The sequence below is a fragment of the Podarcis erhardii genome (assembly GCF_964252035.2).
Source record: "Podarcis erhardii genome assembly, chromosome: 12".
Taxonomy (NCBI): Eukaryota; Metazoa; Chordata; class Lepidosauria; order Squamata; family Lacertidae; genus Podarcis; species Podarcis erhardii.
In genome coordinates, this window is record NC_138513.1 from 41,314,209 (window position 1) to 41,334,483 (window position 20,275).

Sequence of the window (20,275 nt, forward strand, 5' to 3'; positions counted from 1 at the left end):
ACCAACTAAGTTAGTTCTAGGTATGAGCTTTCGTGTGCATGCACACTTCTTCAGATACACTGCACACGAAAGCTCATACCTAGAACTAACTTAGTTGGTCTTTAAGGTGCTACTGGAAGGAATTTTTTGTTTTGACTATGGCAGACCAACACGGCTACCTATCTGTAACAAGAGACACACAGAGAGAGACTCTTGTGGAACTTCTAAAATATCAAAAGATATAAACCACAATGAATTTGTTGATTTGTTAGGTGCATTACAAAAAATCATAATCATTTTTACTTTTGATTTCCAAGATGGGTTTTTAATCTTTTAATACAGTTTATATTTAATTGTATTGTGGTTCAGCTTAAATGCTGAATTACAATGGTAAATGAACAAAAGGTGCATTGTAACAGTTATGGTTCTTTGCTTTTATGAATAGCGTCTTGCTTCTTCAGCATCTCCCTCCATCTGTCTGGACAGTGTAGGTTGTAGAAGTATTAGGGGATAACAAAAGCCTCTATTCTTTCTGGTGGTGCAATCTTATTTTTTTTTGGTGAATATGTCTTGTTATTGCAGAAGAGGAACTGTGATAAAAAGCACCATTTGTTTTTCTTTCTGGGTTTGCTGTTTAACTTTTCTATTTTCTTTTGACTGGAGTAAAAATCTATATTGGTGGAAAACAAACCCCACTAATGAGTATAGCTGCATGTTATTCTGACATGTTTTTGATTTTATAATAAATTGTGCATCAGTCTTTTCCAGATTATTTTAAAGTAGCTTTTATCTCAAGTGCACTGAGGTGTGGTATATTTCTTGGAAGGTTTTTTTTATATAAAAAAAATAAAAATAAAAAGGTCAGTTCCTATTGTAATAGGATGTTCAATATAGAGCAGATTCTAGTAACAAAGCCAGTGTTGTAAGAATGGTGGTGTCCATATGTATCCTCACTTTGTTTTGTCAACAGATGGCCTTTCTCACTTGTCAGGTTACTGATCAGTTAATAGCAAGACCAATCTGCCTCATTCCCCCCCTCCAATGTATTGGCATACTTCTTTCCCCCCCTTTCCATGACAGTAGGCAGCTTTTGGTGATACAGAGATCCCTTAGGAGAGGAAGACCCCCATCCTAATTTCATCTTGCCTTATGTCAAAGTAGCTGCCCAGAGTAGGATGGGCATTTCCAAAAAAAGAGATAGGAAATGCATCTCCTAACCCCCCCCCCCAAAAAAAAACCCTTTTAGCATATGCTAATATACATGTCTTTGTCTATGGAGTTTTCTTGGCAGGGATACTGGAGTGGCTTGCCAGTTCCTGCTCCAGGTGGATCACATTTTTTCAAAACTCTCCACTATGATCTGTCCATCTTGGGTGGCCCTGCACATCAAAGCTCATAGCTTCTCTGAGTTATTCAAGCCCCTTCGCCACAACAAGGCAGTGATCCATGAAGAAGGAGACTTTTGAGAGTCCCATGGACTGCAAGAAGATCAAACCTATCCATTCTGAAGGAAATCAGCCCTGAGTGCTCACTGGAAGGACAGATCGTGAAGCTGAGGCTCCAGTACTTTGGCCACCTCATGAGAAGAGAAGACTCCCTGGAGAAGACCCTGATGTTTGGAAAAGACTGAGGGCCCAAGGAGAAGGGGACGACAGAGGACGAGATGGCTGGACAGTGTTCTCGAAGCTACCAGCATGAGTTTGACCAAACTGCGGGAGGCAGTGGAAGACAGGAGTGCCTGGCGTGCTCTGGTCCATAGGGTCACGAAGAGTTGGACACAACTAAACGACTAAACAACAACAACAACAAATATACAAGTCTCAAAACAAAATTAGAAATTGTTACTATAATTTAACTAGAAATACAGTACATCTCACCATAGTGTGGAAAATTGTAGTGAGACGATTTGTGAGCCTGCTTGGTTTGCTGCCAAGTGCTTCAAGTCTCGCTCCTTATGACTATTTTATCTTTAAACTGCACTTAAATCAGGAAGTGCTTCAAATGCAGAATTGCTTTCTGGAAAGAAAGACGCATGGCCATCCTCGACCAAGGTCTGCTTTGGGTAGCCCATCTTGGGTAGTTTTTCTTTAGCTGAAGAATTCAGGTGGTTAGAGCATGGTGCTGATGATGCCCAGGTTGCAGGTTTGATCCCCGTATGGGACAGCTGCATATTTCTGCATTGCAAGGGGGGGCGCGGTTTGGACTAGATGATCTTCATGGTCCCTTCCAACTCTACAATTCTATGATTCACCTTTCTACTTCTCTTTAAAAGCCCTTTTAGTTGTCTTTTGAAAATGATTTAATGGAAATGTTAATTCAAATACAAATCTCCTCCTCGCGTGCCAGCTTGTTGAGGTGCTTTTTCCATTACTTTTTGCAAATGGTCCCTATCCTCTGCAAATTAGTGCACACTGTCTTAAGTGGGTAAGAGAAGTGGAGCATATCATGAAGTGCATTGTGGCAACTGATGCGTCATTGAAAAAGTGATGCTTGTATGTCACTTTCATGGTGCAAAAATGTTCCTTTTCAACTAGGCCTTTGCATGACTTGATCTTCATCCTATGCCCTTTGTGAGGGTTATTGAGTTGTTGGTTTTGTTTTGATTATTTGTATTTGAGTATTTGATATTTTATGTGAACCACCCTGAGACCTTCAGGTATAGGGTGGTATAGAAAACAAACAAACAAACAAACAAACAAACAAACAAACAAACAAACAAAGGTTCCCTAGGCTTAGAACAGAGTGTTACAGGCTAGGAGGAGGGTCCTGCATAACGATGGAGATTCCTGCAACCTTGGGGCCCACATCCTCCAGAAGCTGGTGGGGCCATGTTTTAGCCTTTGACCTTTATGTGATACTGCGTTTCTCAGGAACTCAGAGCACCGTGTGTGTGTGTGTGTACATATATAATGTTCCAGTATTTAAGTATCTAGCTGAGATGTATCATTAGTCTATGGACCCAGATCCTGTCTCCTTTGGAAATATGATCTAGGAGCTTCTATTAAATAAATTCTCATTCTGGTTTAGTATAGAGGAGACCATATGATTTTGATGTCTGTTGTCTTGTTTTAATGGCTAAAAGTTTCATCTATTCTCAGCAATACCCTTTTGTGAATACATAACAAAACAAAAAATCATTCTGCCCATCCTTGAGTATTATCAGTTCAAGCACCAGCGGGTGGCGCAGTGGGTTAAACCACAGAGCCTAGGACTTGCCGATCAGAAGGTTGGCAGCTTGAATCCCCTCAACAGGGTGAGCTCCCGTTGCTCGGTCCCTGCTCCTGCCAACCTAGCAGTTCGAAAGCACGTCAAAGTGCAAGTAGATAAATAGGTACCACTCCAGCAGGAAGGTAAACGGCATTTCCGCACACTGCTCTGGTTCGCCAGAAGCAGCTTGGTCATGCTGGCCACATGACCCGGAAGCTGTACGCCGGCTCCCTCGGCCAATAAAGCGAGATGAGTGCCGCAACCCCAGAGTCAGCCACGACTGGACCTAATGGTCAGGGGTCCCTTTACCCTTACTTCAAGCAGAGGTGGGGCTTCCATTAATTGTCAGGTGTACAGATCTGTGTTGTTCCCTACTCCTTTCTGCTGCCTTTCTGATCCGGGATGCAACTTTTATTGTAGAGGACCATTTTTGTGCCTGAATTCTGAGTCATTGAGATTACTGAGCACCAGGTGGCACTAGTTTACCCTCCTAACCCAGCAGTACAGTACCAATAACATGAGCTGTTCAACGAGGGGGAAAGGTGTTCATTTAAAACATCCAGCATTTACTTTGGCTCCCCTGGTAAGCTGTTTGGTTCGGAAAGGGAGTGTTATCTCTTCTCTCTCCTGCCCCTTAATCCCAAGAAGCAACCTGCTGGCTCTAAACAGTCTTTCAAATTCAAACTTCAAAAAGCTTTAAGTCCCTTTAGGATTCCGGTTACTGGGTAATGTTAATAGCTCTCCCCACTATGCTGTTTTAAAGGCTGTATTATTTGCAGTAGAAAACATGGCCGTGGCTTTCCTTGAGAATTGGCACCCATGTGCTGTATCTGTGCCCCTTGTGCAGAATATTTTTTTAAATTGACTAGTAAAAGCTTCAGTAAGCATTAATGGGATGAAGGATGAATGTGATAGCAAGTACCAGAACTGATCTTTGCACGGTTCAACAAATCCGGTGGCTCCTTCTTTCCTTATTAAGATAATTGGCTGTTCTCTTTGGGCTGAAAATAAGTCAAGTAAGAAGCTTTTGGTAGGTGTAATGAGCTCACGGAAGGACAAGCAGCGGGACTCTTTATCAAATAGGCATAGTTAAGAGACCAGGGTGCAGATACTGTGACTGCGTCACAGACTTTGGAGAATCCAGGAAGATTTGTCCCTTGAGGCACCCTTAATGCCATTGATGTCTGCTTCATTCATATATTTTATCCCACTTAATTACTTGCTGATGTAAGATATCCTAGAAAAATGTGCTTCCATCTTGGGTGAGAGAGTCAGTATGGTGTAGAGTTCAGTGTTTTACTCAGGACAGGTTCAGATCCCAGGTCACCTGGTGACCTTGAGCCAGTCATGAACTCCCAACCCAACCTACCTCACAGTGTTGTTGTAAGAATGAAATGGATGGCTGGAGAAGTATGTATGCCGCAACGAGCATCTGGGGGGGGGGGGGGGAGAAAGCTTTAAATAATCCAAGGGAAAGTACAGGTATTGCTGGTTATTTTGGAAACAAACAAACCTACGATCTATCATCTTCATCATTATCATTATTAGTAGTAGTAATATTTTAAATGGATTTTTTGTGATCATGAAACTAAATTTACTTTGTTCCCCAGTTCATAGTAAATCAGTGATGGCAAGTTCTGTCTCTTAGTCCACTACAGTGGTGCCTCGCAAGACGAAATTAATTCGTTCCGCGAGTTGCTTCGTCTTGCGATTTTTTCGTCTTGCGGAGCACGGATTCCCTGGGTATTAACGGCTTTAAGAAAAAGGAAGCAAACCCGCAAGACGTTTTTGTCTTGCAAAGCAAGCCCATAGGGAAAATCGTCTTGCGAAGCAACTCAAGAAACGAAAAACCCTTTCGTCTTGCGCGTTTTTCGTCTAGCGAGGCATTCGTCTTGCGAGGTACCACTGTACCAGCATATCTAATTTGACAGTGAAACCAAAATCACAGCACAAGCATGGTTCCATTTTTCATTCACGTTGGTGCAGTATTCTTGGCATTCATAAAAGACCCAGGCACAGTGAGGAGAGGTTTTGTGCACTGAGAGCTAAAATAATTATGACACACATCCTGTCAACTCTTGGCATGTATTTATAGTCAATGCATTTAGGCTTTTAAAAAATGTAGCTCCATAAAAGCACATGTAACTGGATTCAGTGGGATGGCTTTATTTTGAAATGTAGGCTTTTGAATTAAAAAAAAAAATGCAACAGAATGAGTAAAGAGGTTTAGCTGAAGATAATGCCTGGCATCTTTCTCATTCCCTGTCTTAGCACATGGGAGCTATTTTTCGTAAAACGTTTTTCTTCTGAGGCTTCCTTGAGTCACATGGCGATGAGATCACTGATGTCCAGGAACACTGCTTTGTCATAAAGGATGAGGGAGACCTCTTCCCTAGTAATGCTGGGGTAGAAGTCATAAAAGCCTTGAACTGGAGTAGAGATGAAACAGGAACAAATAGCAAGTGCCGTATTTTTCGCTCTATAAGATGCACCAGACCACAAGACGCATCTAGTTTTTGGAGGAGGAAAACAAGAAAAAAAATATTCTGAATCTCAGAAGCCAGAACAGCAAGAGGGATCACTGCGCAGTGAAAGCAGCAATCCCTCTTGCTGTTCTGGCTTCTGGGATAGCTGCGCAGCCTGCATTCGCTCCATAAGACGCACACACATTTCCCCTTACTTTTTCGGAGGGAAAAAGTGAGTCTTATAGAGCAAAAAGTACCGTAATTACTAGGCAGTTTATATTAACAGCTTCTTGTCGTCTTGCTCCTGGAAAGCAAGGCTGTGTGGTGCTGGTTTTTGTGGCGTGGTTGCTGTGGATGAAATAGACTGCAAACCTTTAGGAGTATTGCAATACATTTCTTCTATCAGAAACAAAAAGCTCACAGCTAATGCTGGTAACAGGTAGCCCATATGTACATACTAATAATAGCATCAGAGTTTAAAGTCTCTGGTCAATCTTTTCTTGTCTAAAGCACATGGAATAGCAGAAATATGAGATGATTAGAAAACACCCGACCTCGGAGCATGGGAAGTCCGCCCAAAAAATTATAATTTAGCATAATATTTGGATTGTTTGATTACTGGATAATTTGTATAATTTGGAATATTTAGTGTGGTTTGAATGGATTGTTAAAATGGAAAATTTAATTATATAAAAAAAGCACATGGAATAGTTTTACATCTTGGGCAAGCGTTCCAGTAGGCAAACTTGCATGGAAGAAAAGCCTGTTGACAGAAATGCTTAATGCTATAGTTTCTGGTTTCTGTAGTTGTAGCTCATAAGCAGCGAAATGCCCACATTTTGAAACAAAAGCTTCTTATTCGGTTTCTTACGAAATGTTTAGTCAGAGCTTCTAAGCAATGCAACACCCTCCTCTTTCAGATGGAATTTTTCTGGAGATGATGGAATGCGTTGGATGGGAGTTTGCTGATGTGGCTTGTATTAAATCACAAGTGTTTCTATTTTTATTTTGAAAGCGGTATAACCCAGTTTCTGTGCTTGTCTTTCCCCTCGCTTTAGATGTGTGCAATAGTACAAATCTTCCCGAAGTTGAAATCATCAGTCTGCTTGAAGAGCAGCTACCACACTACAAGCTAAGAGCAGATACCATCTATGGTTATGACCACGACGACTGGCTTCATACACCTCTCCTTTCTCCTGATGCTAATATTGATTTAACAACAGAGCAAATAGAAGAGACACTGAAATACTTCCGTAAGTCCAAACGTATTCATTTGTCCTCAAATGCAATTACCTGTAGAATTTATGAGTTGCCTTCTCCCCATGTACCCCAAATTTCCTCAGTTTAGCAGCTATTCTTGGATAAATAATGCAATATGTGGGATGGATCACACTGAAAACTGTCACTGGTACAATAGAAATCATGAGTCTGTATCTGTTCCTTCCATGAAGCACTGTATAATATATGTGTCAGGGAACTGACATCAGAGCGAGAAGTGGAGGCAGGGCTCCAGAGCGATGCCGGAGAGGGGACCAGCAGGGGGGAAGGAATGCAGCGTAACACCAATAGAGAAGAGAGGGAGATGGAGGAATTGGAGACAGGGCTCCAAGACCCTTCACCCGAAACTAGTGGAGAGAGCGCTGGCACGCCCCTGCCTTCCCCTTACTTGCGCAGACGCTTTCCACGCAGGGAACATAGGCGGAGACTTGGCGTCAAACAGCTCTTATGCTGGAAGAGGTTCAAGAAACGCCCACTGACGGATTCTGCAAGTGACTAACAGGTCACGGAGGGCGAGCTGTGAGCCTAAGCATGGTTGGGCAAGCAGTCTAACTAAACCGAAGGCAATTTACGCACAAGTAACCCCCTCACAACCATTACAATATGCAAAGCTGGTGGAAAACACAGTTGAAAAAATATACCACTCATAATAGCATTTCTGTTGTAGGCTGTATGTGACATTTTAAACCCAGCTAAAAGCATTTGGAATGTAGCTTGCATATGTCAGTTTCCTTGGAGTGCATGACTTTCCTTTGGCTTGTAATACAGCGGCAAGCTAAGATGCTGAGGCTGCAGTCCTACACGCAAGCTGCTTAACTCTAGTTGGGTCTGGTGGGAATGAAAAACAGCAGCATAGGTTGCTAACCTACAAGCCATCGCAACCCAGTTGGTGACCAAAAAGCGAATAGGGTCAAACTTCAATTAAAACAAAAATTGGAGTGGCCTTGAAAAATCTCTCTCTTTTTAAATTCTTTTATTAAGTACAAATTACAAAACATACATATTTACAACAAAAGAAAAAGAAAATACATATAACCAAGGGAAAAAAATTAGAGAATATTTTGTCTCTTTTCATATTTACAGTTATTTATACCTCTATAAAATGCTATTGACAATAAAGGAGTGAAATGAAAGATAAGATATCAGAAAAAAAGAAAAAAGAACAAAGAAAAAAATATAGAAGTAAAAGAAAAAGATCATAGGTGAAAATTTTTAAAAGTAGATAAGTACTCACAATACATAGCTGTTTCCCATCTATATTTATATTCAATTGTATAATTTCATCTTGTCCTTATCTACCTTACAGATAGGTAGCCGTGTTGGTCTGCCATAGACCGTGTTGGTCTGCCTTAAATAAAGTGTTTTTTTCCTCATTGAATTTGTGTTCAGATGGACTGATTATGGCTAAATAGTACCATATTTTATAGCTCACATTTTATAGCTGACATTAAGAAATACCCTTAAAATATCATCACAGTTTTTTAAACACACACAATGTCTTATCCTTTTGTAAGTAGGTCAGTTAAACTTTCAGAGAAAAGTACCAAGAGATTAAACCTAGATTTGAAGTGTGGGCCTGTACAATTAACTCCTCCTGCTAAATAAATGTTCATTTGCTTGCCTTTTGGGTACACATCTTTTCCCAAGGCTATATTTTTTAATGTTATGGCAATGTTGTTTTTTCAAGCACCTAAAATGTCATCATTTTGTGGTGGGGTTGGGGAGGAAGGTGATGTTTTCCATGCAGTTTTACATCTTTTGATTGGCTGAATAATAATAAACTATGGGTGTGATGGATATAATCCTTGATTGTGTAGTAACCGACAGCCAATGGGCTACCAATGGGCTACCAATAGTCTGCATTATAAACAAACAAACAAACAAACAAACAAACAAACAAACAAATAAATTTTTATTTATATCCTGCCCTTTCCAGTTCACAAACCAGACTCAGGGTGGCTAACAACAAATATTATTTACCTTGGGTTAAGTACTTAATTTGTTCTGGAGGCCCGTTCTTAACCGGAAACTGTTCTCGACCTGAAACACCACTTTAGCTAATGGGGCCTCCCGCTGCTGCCGCGCAGCCACCGCACGATTTACTTTTCAAATAAGTAGGACCTGGTCTTCCCTCTCTCCTTTTTAATTATGGAAATATTGATCATTTTGACTAAATCTGCATAAATATATTTGTTGCTGCTTAGTTTTATCATGGAGCTTGTGTGTTAGATAATATTTTTAAAGGTTCGTTTAAAAGTTGGTATCTTAACTTCGCTGTATATATAGCCGTAGTGATGCTCTGAATTGTGTGTTGTTTCACCTCTGATCCTTCATCTCTAAAGATAGTGACTGCTGCCCAAGTAATTTCTAGCAAAGGCCATTTTAGGGCCACCTTATGACTTGAGGGTGAAGCTAGAATATAATTACCAAGCAATTCCAACTGTTTTTAAATTATTTGTTGGTGATTTTTTTTTTTTTTGTTCTTTACATATCATTTTTATTACTACGTAACAGACACTATTTAAAAATGAACAAAAAACCCAGAAAGATGCAAGTCATTGCATTGCATAGATCAATGCCTAGCAATAGTTTTAAGAATTTCTGTATAAATATTAGTTTTTCTTCCTCTTGAGTTTGTCCAGTGAAACAAGTAGAGTTCTTGTTGTGTTGTGGGTTGACATAGCAGACGACACAGCGATTTCTCCAAGTAGCTCTTTATTTCGTAAGCTGGAATAGAACTGACTGCAAACAGCTCAGCCGGCCTGCTTTTATAGGCAGCCGGCTGTCAACATTGTAGCAACAACAGCCCAGAGTTCCCGCCTAAAATAACTGACGCGGACCTGAGGGAAAACTATCTACAGACCTGAGTGAAAACTATATACAGTATCCCCCTGCTGGCCCAGGGTGAAACTTCACTACATAACACCCCTCCCCACCGAGATAAGGCGTTAGTTACAATCGTAATGGTTTCCTTATATACAGCACTACGCGTAATGGTTCAATTAGGCACAAAAGCATATTGGTTGCATTTCCCATACTTAGACCAACAGTGATACATGTCCAACAACATAGTCCTTTAAATAAGTTGGGCGCTTGGAAACTCTGCCAGACCGCCGGGGACAGGTAGCCAAATCCGGGGGGCCACACAGTTCTTGCTGAGGCTGTGGTGCGACCCTAGGTGGCGTTGGAACCAAATCCCCTGGATCCGCTGCTGTGGGTGGAGCCTCCGCAAGTGGAGTGGTCTGAGTCTGTGGTAAGTCTGGCAGACCCTCTGAAGCGGCTTGGTTCGGCTCCATGCTGGCAGTTTGCGAGGGAGGTGTAGGTGGGGCCTCGCCATCTGTACGTGTCTCTTCTGGAGCCGCAAGCGCAGTTGGGGGCACCTCGGTAGTGTCCAAGTTCCCAACCCTGCGCCTAAGCTGGTCTATGTGCCGTCGCCACAAGCGTCCGTCTTCGAGTGCCACCTGGTACGAGCGAGGTCCAGTGACTCCCACTACTGTGGCTGGCACCCAAGGAATGTCCCCCACATAGTTCCGGGCAAAGACCTGGTTTCCTGGGACAAATGACCGTGGCGCGTTGGCACAGCCTGGGGGTTCAGCCACGGCAAAGTCCGGGTGTAGCCGGTCGAGCGGTGACCTGAGGCGGCGGCCCATAAGCAGTTCAGCAGGACTCCTCCCTGTGGCCGCATGAGGGGTGATGTGTTGCACGAACAAGTATTCGGCGACCCGCTCATGCCAGTCTCCCCGGTCCAGGCGCGCCAGTGCCTCTTTTGCCGAGCGCACCATTCTTTCCGCTTGCCCGTTGCTGGATGGATGAAAGGGTGCCGTTAGGGCATGGCGGATGCCCAGTCCCAAAAGATACCGCTCAAACGTGCCTGACGTGAACTGTGGTCCGTTGTCAGAGACAAGGACATCAGGACACCCATGCGTTGCAAACAGGCCTCGCAGCACCCGGATGACAGCTTCGGTAGTGGTGGAGGGCATCAGGGCGACCTCCAGCCATTTGGAATAGGCGTCCACCACTACCATAAAGGTCCGGCCGTGAAAGGGGCCAGCCAGATCGATGTGCACCCTCGACCAGGGTGTCTTTGGCGTCTCCCAGGTGTGTCCCTTAGCTGCCGGTGGTGCAGGCCTCGACTCTTGGCACGCTTGACAGGCGCACACCCAGGCAGTGATGGCATCGTCCATATTAGGCCACCAGACGTAACACCGAGCCAACGCCTTCATTTTGACAATTCCCGGGTGGCCAACGTGCAGAGCCTTCAGGACGCGCTGACGGAGTCCCTGGGGAATCACGACGCGGTCTCCCCACAGCAGACAGCCGCGATGAGCTGAGAGTTCATGTTGTCTGGTTGCGAAGGGCTGGAACTCTGATGCAAAAGGCCCTTGTGGCCACCCCCTCCACACCCAGTTGAGCACCCGGCTGATGGTGCGATCCTGGGCAGACGCGGAGGCCACAGTGGCAGCCGATACAGGCGCTGCCGGAAGATCCTCAATCAGAAGGAGCGATGAAGCTGGAGCCGGGTCTTCCACAAATGCTGGAAGAGGGCAACGGCTGAGGGCGTCGGCATGGCCCATCGATTTCCCCGGGCGATGGATGAGCCGGTAGTGGTAGGCAGCCAGGAAAACAGTCCATCGCAGCATGCGTGGCGAGAGGACCGGTGGAGTTGGACGATCACCGGCGAGGAGGCCCAGGAGTGGCTTGTGGTCAGTGATGAGGTCAAAAGTCCTGCCATAGAGGTATTCATGGAACCTCTTCACTCCAGCCACAAGTGCCAATGCCTCCTTGTCGAGCTGGCTGTAATTCCGTTCCGTCAGAGATAGTGTCCTGGAAAAGTAGGCGAGCGGTGCTTCTCTTCCATCTGGAAAACGGTGACTAAGGACAGCACCAATGCCAAAAGGTGAGGCGTCGCAGGCAAGGACCAGCGGCCTGGATTCACTGTACTGTACCAGCACACTGTCTGATGAAAGGAGAGCCTTAACCGCGTTGAAGGCCGCCGTCTCCCGATGACCCCAGGCCCAAGGCGTCTTTGTACTAAGGAGTCGGTGAAGAGGCTCAGCCACTGTGGCTTTGTGGGGCAGGAACATGTTATAAAAGTTCAGCAGCCCCAGGAACGCCTGCAACTCCGTCTTGTTCTTTGGGGTGGGGGCCTGCTGGATAGCGCGGATCTTGGATGTGGTCGGGTGAAGGCCGGAGGCATCGATAAGATAGCCCAGGAACTCTACCTGTGGAACGGCGATCTGGCACTTCTCCCTCTTTACCTTGAGCCCAGCCTCTTGGAACCTGGTCAGCACGGCACGGAGGCGCTCGAACAGCTGCTGGTGTGAGTCTGCAGACACCAAGACGTCATCAAAATATGGTACCACGCCCGGAAGCCCTTGCAGGAGACGCTCCATAAGGCTTTGGAAGATGCCAGGAGCCACACTCACCCCGAACTGCAACCGGCGGCAACGGAATGCCCCCCGGTGGGTGACGATCGTCTGGGCTTCAGCAGTGGCATCATCGACTGGCAGTTGTTGATAGGCTTGGGCAAGGTCCAGCTTAGCGAAGACCTTACCCTCACCCAGGGAATGCAGCAGGTGTTGGACAACAGGAACCGGATAAGCGTGCTGCTGAAGTGCCTTGTTGATCGTGCACTTGTAGTCAGCGCAGATTCTCACCGACCCATCTGGCTTGACAGGCGTGACGATGGGGGTTTCCCACTTGGCGTGGTCAACCGGCTCCAAAACTCCTTGGGCGATCAGTTTGTCCAGTTGTTCGTCCACCTTAGCCTTGAGAGCAAAGGGAACCCGGCGTGGCTTTAGCTTGATGGGGGCGACTTGTGGATCAAGGCTAAAGGAGATGGGCGTACCTGTATATTGCCCCAAGGTGCCGTCAAAAACCTCGGCAAAGTCTTTGACCAGACCCTCAGTCTCTGCGTTAGAGATGCAGTTGATGCCGGTGACTTCCAGGCCGAGGGCATCAAACCAGTCTAGCCCTAGGAGGCTTGGCCGCTGACCTTCGACCACCACCAACCGGAGCAGGCCCGAAAAATCCTTGAAGGCAATCCGGAACCGGCCAACGCCTACCACGGGAATGTCGTTTCCCTGGTAGTCTCTCAGGTGTACGCGGTGAGAGTCGAGTTGCCTTTTGGACACTCTGGGTACCAGTCTTTTGATGGTGCTCCACGACACGATGGACAGGGCAGACCCGGTGTCGATCTCCATGTCACATGGAGCTCCTTCAATGAGCACCGTGACGTTCAGCTTGCGTCGCGTAGGCGAGTCGGTTTGGCCAATCGTGGTTCCAGACGGGCAGCGGCAGTTGGTGAGAGCGAAACAACTTTCCTTGGCAGACTGGAGTGAAGGCTTGGACTTGCGAGTCGATGAAGGGGGGGTGTCAGACGGAGCCGATCGGCAGACCTTAGCGATGTGGCCCCTTCTGGAACACTTCCTACAGATGGCGTCTCTGAATCGACACTTGGCACGGGAATGGTTGCCTCCGCAGCCGGCACATTCCGGTTGGCCCTTGGACTTCTGTTGGAACTTCCTGTGCTCCCGCTTTGTCTGGTGCACGTCATCGCCTTCACTGGAGGATGCCTCATCACTGCTGGCCTCTTCATGATGCACCGGAACTGGCTCCCTAGCAAGACGTGGGCTGCTGCACTTGCGGATCTCCTGGGCGGAGCGTTCAGCAGCTTCTGAGGCCACAGCCTCCTCAATGGCTTTCTGCAGCGTGAGGTCTGGCTTGGCGAGGAGACGCCGTTGCTGATGGATGTCCCAGACCCCGCAGACGATTCGATCCATCAGGGCATCGTCTAAGTCTCGGAACTCACAGTGCATTGCAGCCTGTCGCAGGGCGGTGGTGTAGTTGTTGATTGACTCCCCCTCTGCCTGGTTCCGGTGGTAGAACGCATGGCGGGCAGCAATCTTGGACGGCTTTGGTGCGTAGTGGTTGCGGAGCTTCTCTTGGATCGTGTCCCATGGTGTTGCCTGGACTGCTTCGGGCGCAACCAATGCTCGGGCCGTCTCAAACACCTCAGGCCCACAGAGGCTGAGGAATAGGCCCCGCTTACGATCCTTTGATACTGCTGTCAGCTCGTTGGCTTGGAGGTAGCAGTCGAACCGAGCGAGGTAGGAATCCCATGATTCAGAGGCTGGCGCAAACGGCGGTAGAGGCACAAGTGAAGCCATGATTCCGATGCCGGCGTGAAGGGCGATGGATGGAACACCGTGCTCTAGCCAGAACAGTCAGCTCTGAATTGGTTCTGTCCAGTGATTTCGCTCAGTGATTTCGCTCTGTGATTCAGCTCAGTGATTCAGCTCAGTTCAGAGGCTGGCCGCATCTGGCTGTGCTCTGATGTCCATCCATCCCATCCTCGTCGCCAGTGTTGTGTTGTGGGTTGACATAGCAGACGACACAGCGATTTCTCCAAGTAGCTCTTTATTTCGTAAGCTGGAATAGAACTGACTGCAAACAGCTCAGCCGGCCTGCTTTTATAGGCAGCCGGCTGTCAACATTGTAGCAACAACAGCCCAGAGTTCCCGCCTAAAATAACTGACGCGGACCTGAGGGAAAACTATCTACAGACCTGAGTGAAAACTATATACAGTATCCCCCTGCTGGCCCAGGGTGAAACTTCACTACATAACAGTTCTCATCATGCAGTGGGACTTTTCCATCACTGCCGCAGCCTCTTGTGCCCTCTGAAAAGCCAATTCTGAGAACTGGAGGACCCTCTGAAACAGAATGGGATATGGGCCTGAGGCTGCAGCTGAGAAGATGATTTGCAGAATTTGGAGAGATATGCACCTACTGTGCATGCAAATGTGCCATCTGCTCACACAGAGGGACCTCTGAACCTTTGGGAATCTGACTCAATATCCATCCCATCTGAAAGCTTTGGTATAATAGCAGTGTCCTGTAATAGATGACAAGATATTTTAGTAAATTCATCCTATACTGGAGCTAACAAAAGCTAAACCCAGGCAGCTGATATGCCCTTTTGAAAGAGGTACTTGATCTTTTAGTACTGCATTTAATTCACTCACAAAAGGAAATGTTAGTCTCGTTAGACCTCAGAAAGTAACATTTGCTTACAATCTTCTTAGAATGCAGCCAACTTCTTCACTTGTTTTGTTCCTAACTGAAGCAAAGTCCAGTGATCGCTTAGCAACTTATTCTAGCTCATCAAGCATTTAACCTTTGCATTCCACAATCTGAATTGGCTCCCCCCCCCCCCAGTTGTGAGAAAATCTGAGCTGGGAATACGGAAGTTAGTGTGACACCCTCAGATGCTATAAATACCATGATGGAACCAAAGACTGCTAAGTGGTCTTTTCCCAATTCACTCTACTTTGGTTTTCTAATGTAAAAACAACTGAGAGTCAGTTGGGATGTATGGAATGTTAGTCTTTAATAGCTCTTTTTGTAGGTGCTCTTCTTCTATGGATATTTAATTTGTTTACAAAAAATACATATAAGCTGCCAATGACAATTCATGATATACCTAAGTAATAAAACAAATTAAAATGAAAAGAAAAAAGTACACCATAATGTAATAAATGAAATGCAGTGAGTAGCTCAAAGGTTGCCATTGATAAAATTCCAGAAAACCTGAGTACATGAGTGTGTTTTGAACACTGTTGGTGTTTGTCACTGCTCAGAAAATATATGGTTCCATTAAATGGGGGCCACTAGAGAGAAGGCCCTGCCACTGGTTGCTGCTAATAATGAAGATTATGGCACAATCAAGAGACTCTCCTCAGCTGCAGTGCTTGAAGAGGGAGTAAGGAGAAAGGTTGAAACTAAAACCTTGAACCTGGCTCAGTAGCTTATAGACAGCTAGGGCAGTTCCTTTAGGAGCAGTGTGGTTTGTGCTTGATCGGTAGGAGAATTAACAGGGGCACACTCCTTCTGCCTCTCTCTGACCAACGGTAACCACGCAAAGGTGACCAAGGCAGCTTGTGCACCAAAACTAGGCCTTAACCCGGAAATAAATGGATCTAGCACCGAAACCAGCCTCAACAGGAAACAAACTCTTCAGGGTGGGAGGGTTTTACATCCAGGTAGGCTTGAATCCCAGAAATTAGTCATGCCATTTTTCAAGATAGGTTTCCAAATAATTGAATTTGATGCGAATGACTCATTGCCCTTGCCTTCTTGGCAAGGCGGGGTGATAATATTAACCTGCACCAAATGCAAGTGTGTTGCTAGTAGGTTTAAGTACTGCACTATTTCTGCTACTGCTACTCCCACTGGCTTAAAAGAGAACTGAAAAAAGAGAAATCTGTACCTGAAGAAGTCTGATAATCTAAATCAGGGTTTCCCAAACATGGGTCTCCTGCTGTTTTTGGACTACAACCCACTGAGACCTTCAAGTATAGGGCGGTATATAGTCAGTCAGTCAGTCAGTCAGTCAGTCAGTCAGTCAATCAATCAATCAGTAATCCCTAGCTAGCAGGATCAAGGATGATGGGAATTGTAGTCCAAAAACAGCTGAAGACCCAGGTTTGGGAAATCATGATCTAATTCCAGAATTTGGGGCTAGGGGCAGGAAGAACAGAAGGAATTTTACATTACGCTTTCACTTGCATACTCAAGCAATCAGCAAATAAGTCTTCCTAAAATAATTGTATATCCTCCCTTGAATTTTTAGGAGGGGTGGAGTAAGAATCAGAACACTACACTGTTGCAGCTCATAATTTGTAGTGGGTGTTATTATCGTCTCAATTTATTTCATAGGCTTTATCTTTTTTTTTATTCCTGGAGGCAGCTGCATTGTTTGAAAAAGGGCAAGTGTAAAGGGCATATAGAGATCCTATCCTTGCCAGATGAGCACTAGTTGCTCTTTAGAAATCGATGTGTAGGTTTGCTACACTGAATACTTAATTGAATTGCAGCTGACTGTGACACAGGTTTTAGGACATTTGACACATAATATGTTTTGAACACATAGTTATATTTATTTATCACACTAAGATGGTATAAAGTCTACATTTAAAAGTAAAGGTAAAGGGACCCCTAACCATTAGGACCAGTCGTGGCCGACTCTGGGGTTGCGGCGCTCATCTTGCTTTATTGGCCGAGGGAGCTGGCGTACAGCTTCCATTTCATGTGGCCAGCATGACTAAGCCGCTTCTGGCAAACCAGAGCAGTGCATGGAAACACCGTTTACCTTCCCGCCGGAGCGGGATATTTATCTACTTGCAGTTTGACATGCTTTCGAACTGCTAGGTTGGCAGGAGCTGGGACCGAGCAATGGGAGCTCACCCCGTCATGGGGATTCAAACTGCCGACCTTCTGATCAACAAGTCCTAGGCTCTGTGGTTTAACCCACAGCGCCACCCGCATCCCTACAATTTACATCCACATTAATGGCAGGAGCAAGCTGTAGTGAGCCTCGTGCTTCTCCCTCTCCTCCAGCACAGCTACTTTCATTTTCGGTTTTTATTAACCACACCTGCTGTTGTTTTCAGAACCGGACAATCTGTCGTTAATCGTAACTATGGTTTGTTAGCCATCACTTAGGGGTTGGCTATAAGGTAAACTGGGGTTAATAATAATGAGAGAGAGAAACCAAACGTTAAACCTTCCAAATCCTTTGGGGCTGTGCCAGAAGAGGATGCACATTAACCAAAGCTTCTCCCATCACAGGAAATCAACAATTGGGTGTGGGGTCTGTGGCTCGCCACACCTTTCACAACATGTCACATGCAGTCAGCCACAGCCCATCATTCGCTCCTCTAGTAACCACTCTGCCTGCACTTTTAGAATTCCCCTATCTGTTCCAATTCCTTCCCCTCTCTTTTTAAGTTTCATGTGAGAAAAGTGGATTAAACTGCACAGCTCCCGTGTCACTTTAGACGTCACCTTTTTCATTTTTCTGGTCACCATTAGGAGTATCCAACCAGCCAATTTCGGAGCCCTTCTCCAGGCAGCCCTACCCTGATCCTTCTGCCAAGTCTAGTCTGATTTTTGCCACTACTTTTCTCCCTTTTGCCACTTCTACCTCCGCCTTTGTTCCCACGGTGGTTCTCTGGTTTCTTCTCTGCTGCCTGTTCTTTATGTGTATATCAAAAAAGGATCTGTTTGGATTTCTTTGCTTCTCCATCTAAACAGAGAATCATAGAATAGAATCATAGAGTTGGAAGAGACCACAAGGGCCATCGAGTCCAAACCCCTGCCAAGCAGGAAACACCATCAGAGCACTCCTGACATATGGTTGTCAAGCCTCTGCTTAAAGACCTCCAAAGAAGGAGACTCCACCACACTCCTTGGCAGCAAATTCCACTGTCGAACAGCTCTTACTGTCAGGAAGTTCTTCCTAATGTTTAGGTGGAATCTTCCTTCTTGTAGTTTGGATCCATTGCTCTGTGTCCACTTCTCTGGAGCAGCAGAAAACAACCTTTCTCCCTCCTCTATGTGACATCCTTTTATATATTTGAACATGGCTATCATATCACCCCTTAACCTCCTCTTCTCCAGGCTAAACATGCCCAGCAAATGCTCCAGATGATTGTGAAATCTACACACACACACACACACACACACACACACACACACACACTACTGAGGGGCGGAGTGTTGTAGCAAAAGCCAAATAAACACAGAGTGTATATAACAACATTAAAGGTTAAGAACTTCACTATATTGTCCAGCAGGATGTGTTTATTCATTTGCTTATCCAAGTTCTATTTTAATCTCCTGCAACAGATCATCAGTTTGCATATCTGAACAGATGCGTGCTCCTAATTTCATCTGCAAACTAATGGAAAGCTTAGATTTTTAGGAATATTTCGAGAGAGAAGGGAGAGGAAGGAGGTGGTTACTGTATTCCAGTTTGTACAAAATGGCTGTAGTTGGCTGTAATCCTTTTTGTGCTCTCACAGAAGTTAGGCACTTGATAAAATGGATCACTGGTTCAAAGGAAAGAGCTTTAGTTACCCACATTTCTGGGTGTGGGACACACACACAACCCACACCAGTTTGTTACAGCATTGTGTTAGGTGTACATATTAAGATACGGTGATGTGTTAAGTGATCAAAACCTGATGTTGCCATGTAACAAGTTGGAGCTTAACTTGGATCTCTTTGTGTCATAGCCGTGGGAAGCATTTCTCTCTGTTTTGTGTCTTCTGGTGAGACACATCCTAGCCAGCGTAGTAAGAAACAGCAGAATTGCATTTCCTCCCTCCATCGCTGCATCTCTTTCGGAGCCAACTGGTCTCCATGGCAACATATTGGACCGAAAGAGATGCGAGGAGTGGAGCGGGGAAAGGAATGAGTTAGGAAGCCCCAAGTGGTGCTGTGTGTCTCCAGCGTCAGAGTCTGAGCCTTTTGATAGGACGGTTTTGTTCACTCCCATTCCCAGCTCCTGTGTAAAGCCTTCTTTATTAGAGCAGGCACTGACTGCTGCAGATGCTGCAACAAACCTCTCCCTTTTTTTATTTGTTGAAGTTTTTATTTTCTCCTTTTCATTGTCTGCCCCTTTCCGTTTCGGCTCCTGCTTCGGGCTGAAGATGTCCAGCCTCTCGCCGGCAGTCTCCGAGCTCCTTGGCAGAATGCAGTTCTGCAAAGGCAGGGAGGCATGGCTGCGCTTCACTTGACCTCTGTAGCATCTGTATAAAATCTCCTCTCCTACGTTGCCCAAGGAGATAGCGGACTATGCAGAAATTCATTGAAGCGGATTACTATGAGCTGGACTGGTATTATGAGGAATGTACGGATGGTAATTATCTGCTCTTTATGGCATGCCTGTGAATAGGGGCTTTACCTTCTAATATATGTCTTTCTGTCTTCTATACTGGGAGAACTGCTGTGGGGCTGTGCAGCTAAGGTAGGCAGCTTTTGGCGTTTCCTATCATACATTGAAGGCATGGTACAGGAGACTGCTGTAGGGCTTTTTGCCAGTGGGAGTGGCAGCAGTCCATACGCACTGGAAGATCTTTTCAGCAAAAGAAAATTACTGCTAAATGCTTATTGTGATTGCTGCTACTACAGCTGAAGCTTCAAATACACACTCAATTTGCTACGGTGAGTGGGAATGGGAAGCCTGTGTTATAACAGGCACATATCCTAGTGTGAGATGTGGCAAGATGCACGGCATATATTAAAGGCTGCCAGGCAGAGACAGCTGAGTTTCGCATATAAAATCTTCATTGTGGGAAATGATTAGAGCAACTGCTTCTGCCTAAATCGTTAGGTTTGAACGTCGGGATCAGGTCTCCTTTGTCAGCTCCTCTCGAACTTTCTGTTTTCTGCCAGGATGGCAGTGTCTTTTTCATCACCCTGGATGTGATCATGAGTCTCGTGATAAAGGTGGGTGTGAGGAGGAGGGGCTGAAACTGCACCACCCACCTTGCGGGAAA

The 20,275-nt window shown here is 45.5% G+C and overlaps 1 protein-coding gene and 1 long non-coding RNA gene across 7 annotated transcripts in view; one reads left to right on the forward strand and one right to left on the reverse strand.

Moving 5' to 3' along the window:
- The window catches only part of TRAK1 (trafficking kinesin protein 1), a 144,254-nt gene that overhangs the window by 51,647 nt on the left and 72,332 nt on the right, over positions 1–20,275 (forward strand). For 4 of the 6 annotated variants that reach the window (XM_081881997.1, XM_081882003.1, XM_081881995.1 and 1 more), the window contains exon 3: positions 6,710–6,904. Coding sequence is in view for 2 of the 6 variants with exons in the window: in XM_081881996.1 (XP_081738122.1) it covers positions 19,572–19,635 (64 nt within the window). In the remaining 4 variants the exon portion in view is untranslated. Of the gene's footprint in view, positions 1–6,709; positions 6,905–19,301; positions 19,636–20,275 lie in introns of those variants that run through there. The other 2 variants (XM_081881996.1, XM_081881994.1) reach the window with 2 other exon arrangements.
- The window catches only part of LOC309325847, a 262,622-nt gene that overhangs the window by 13,981 nt on the left and 228,366 nt on the right, over positions 1–20,275 (reverse strand). The gene's annotated exons all lie outside the window — the stretch shown is intronic.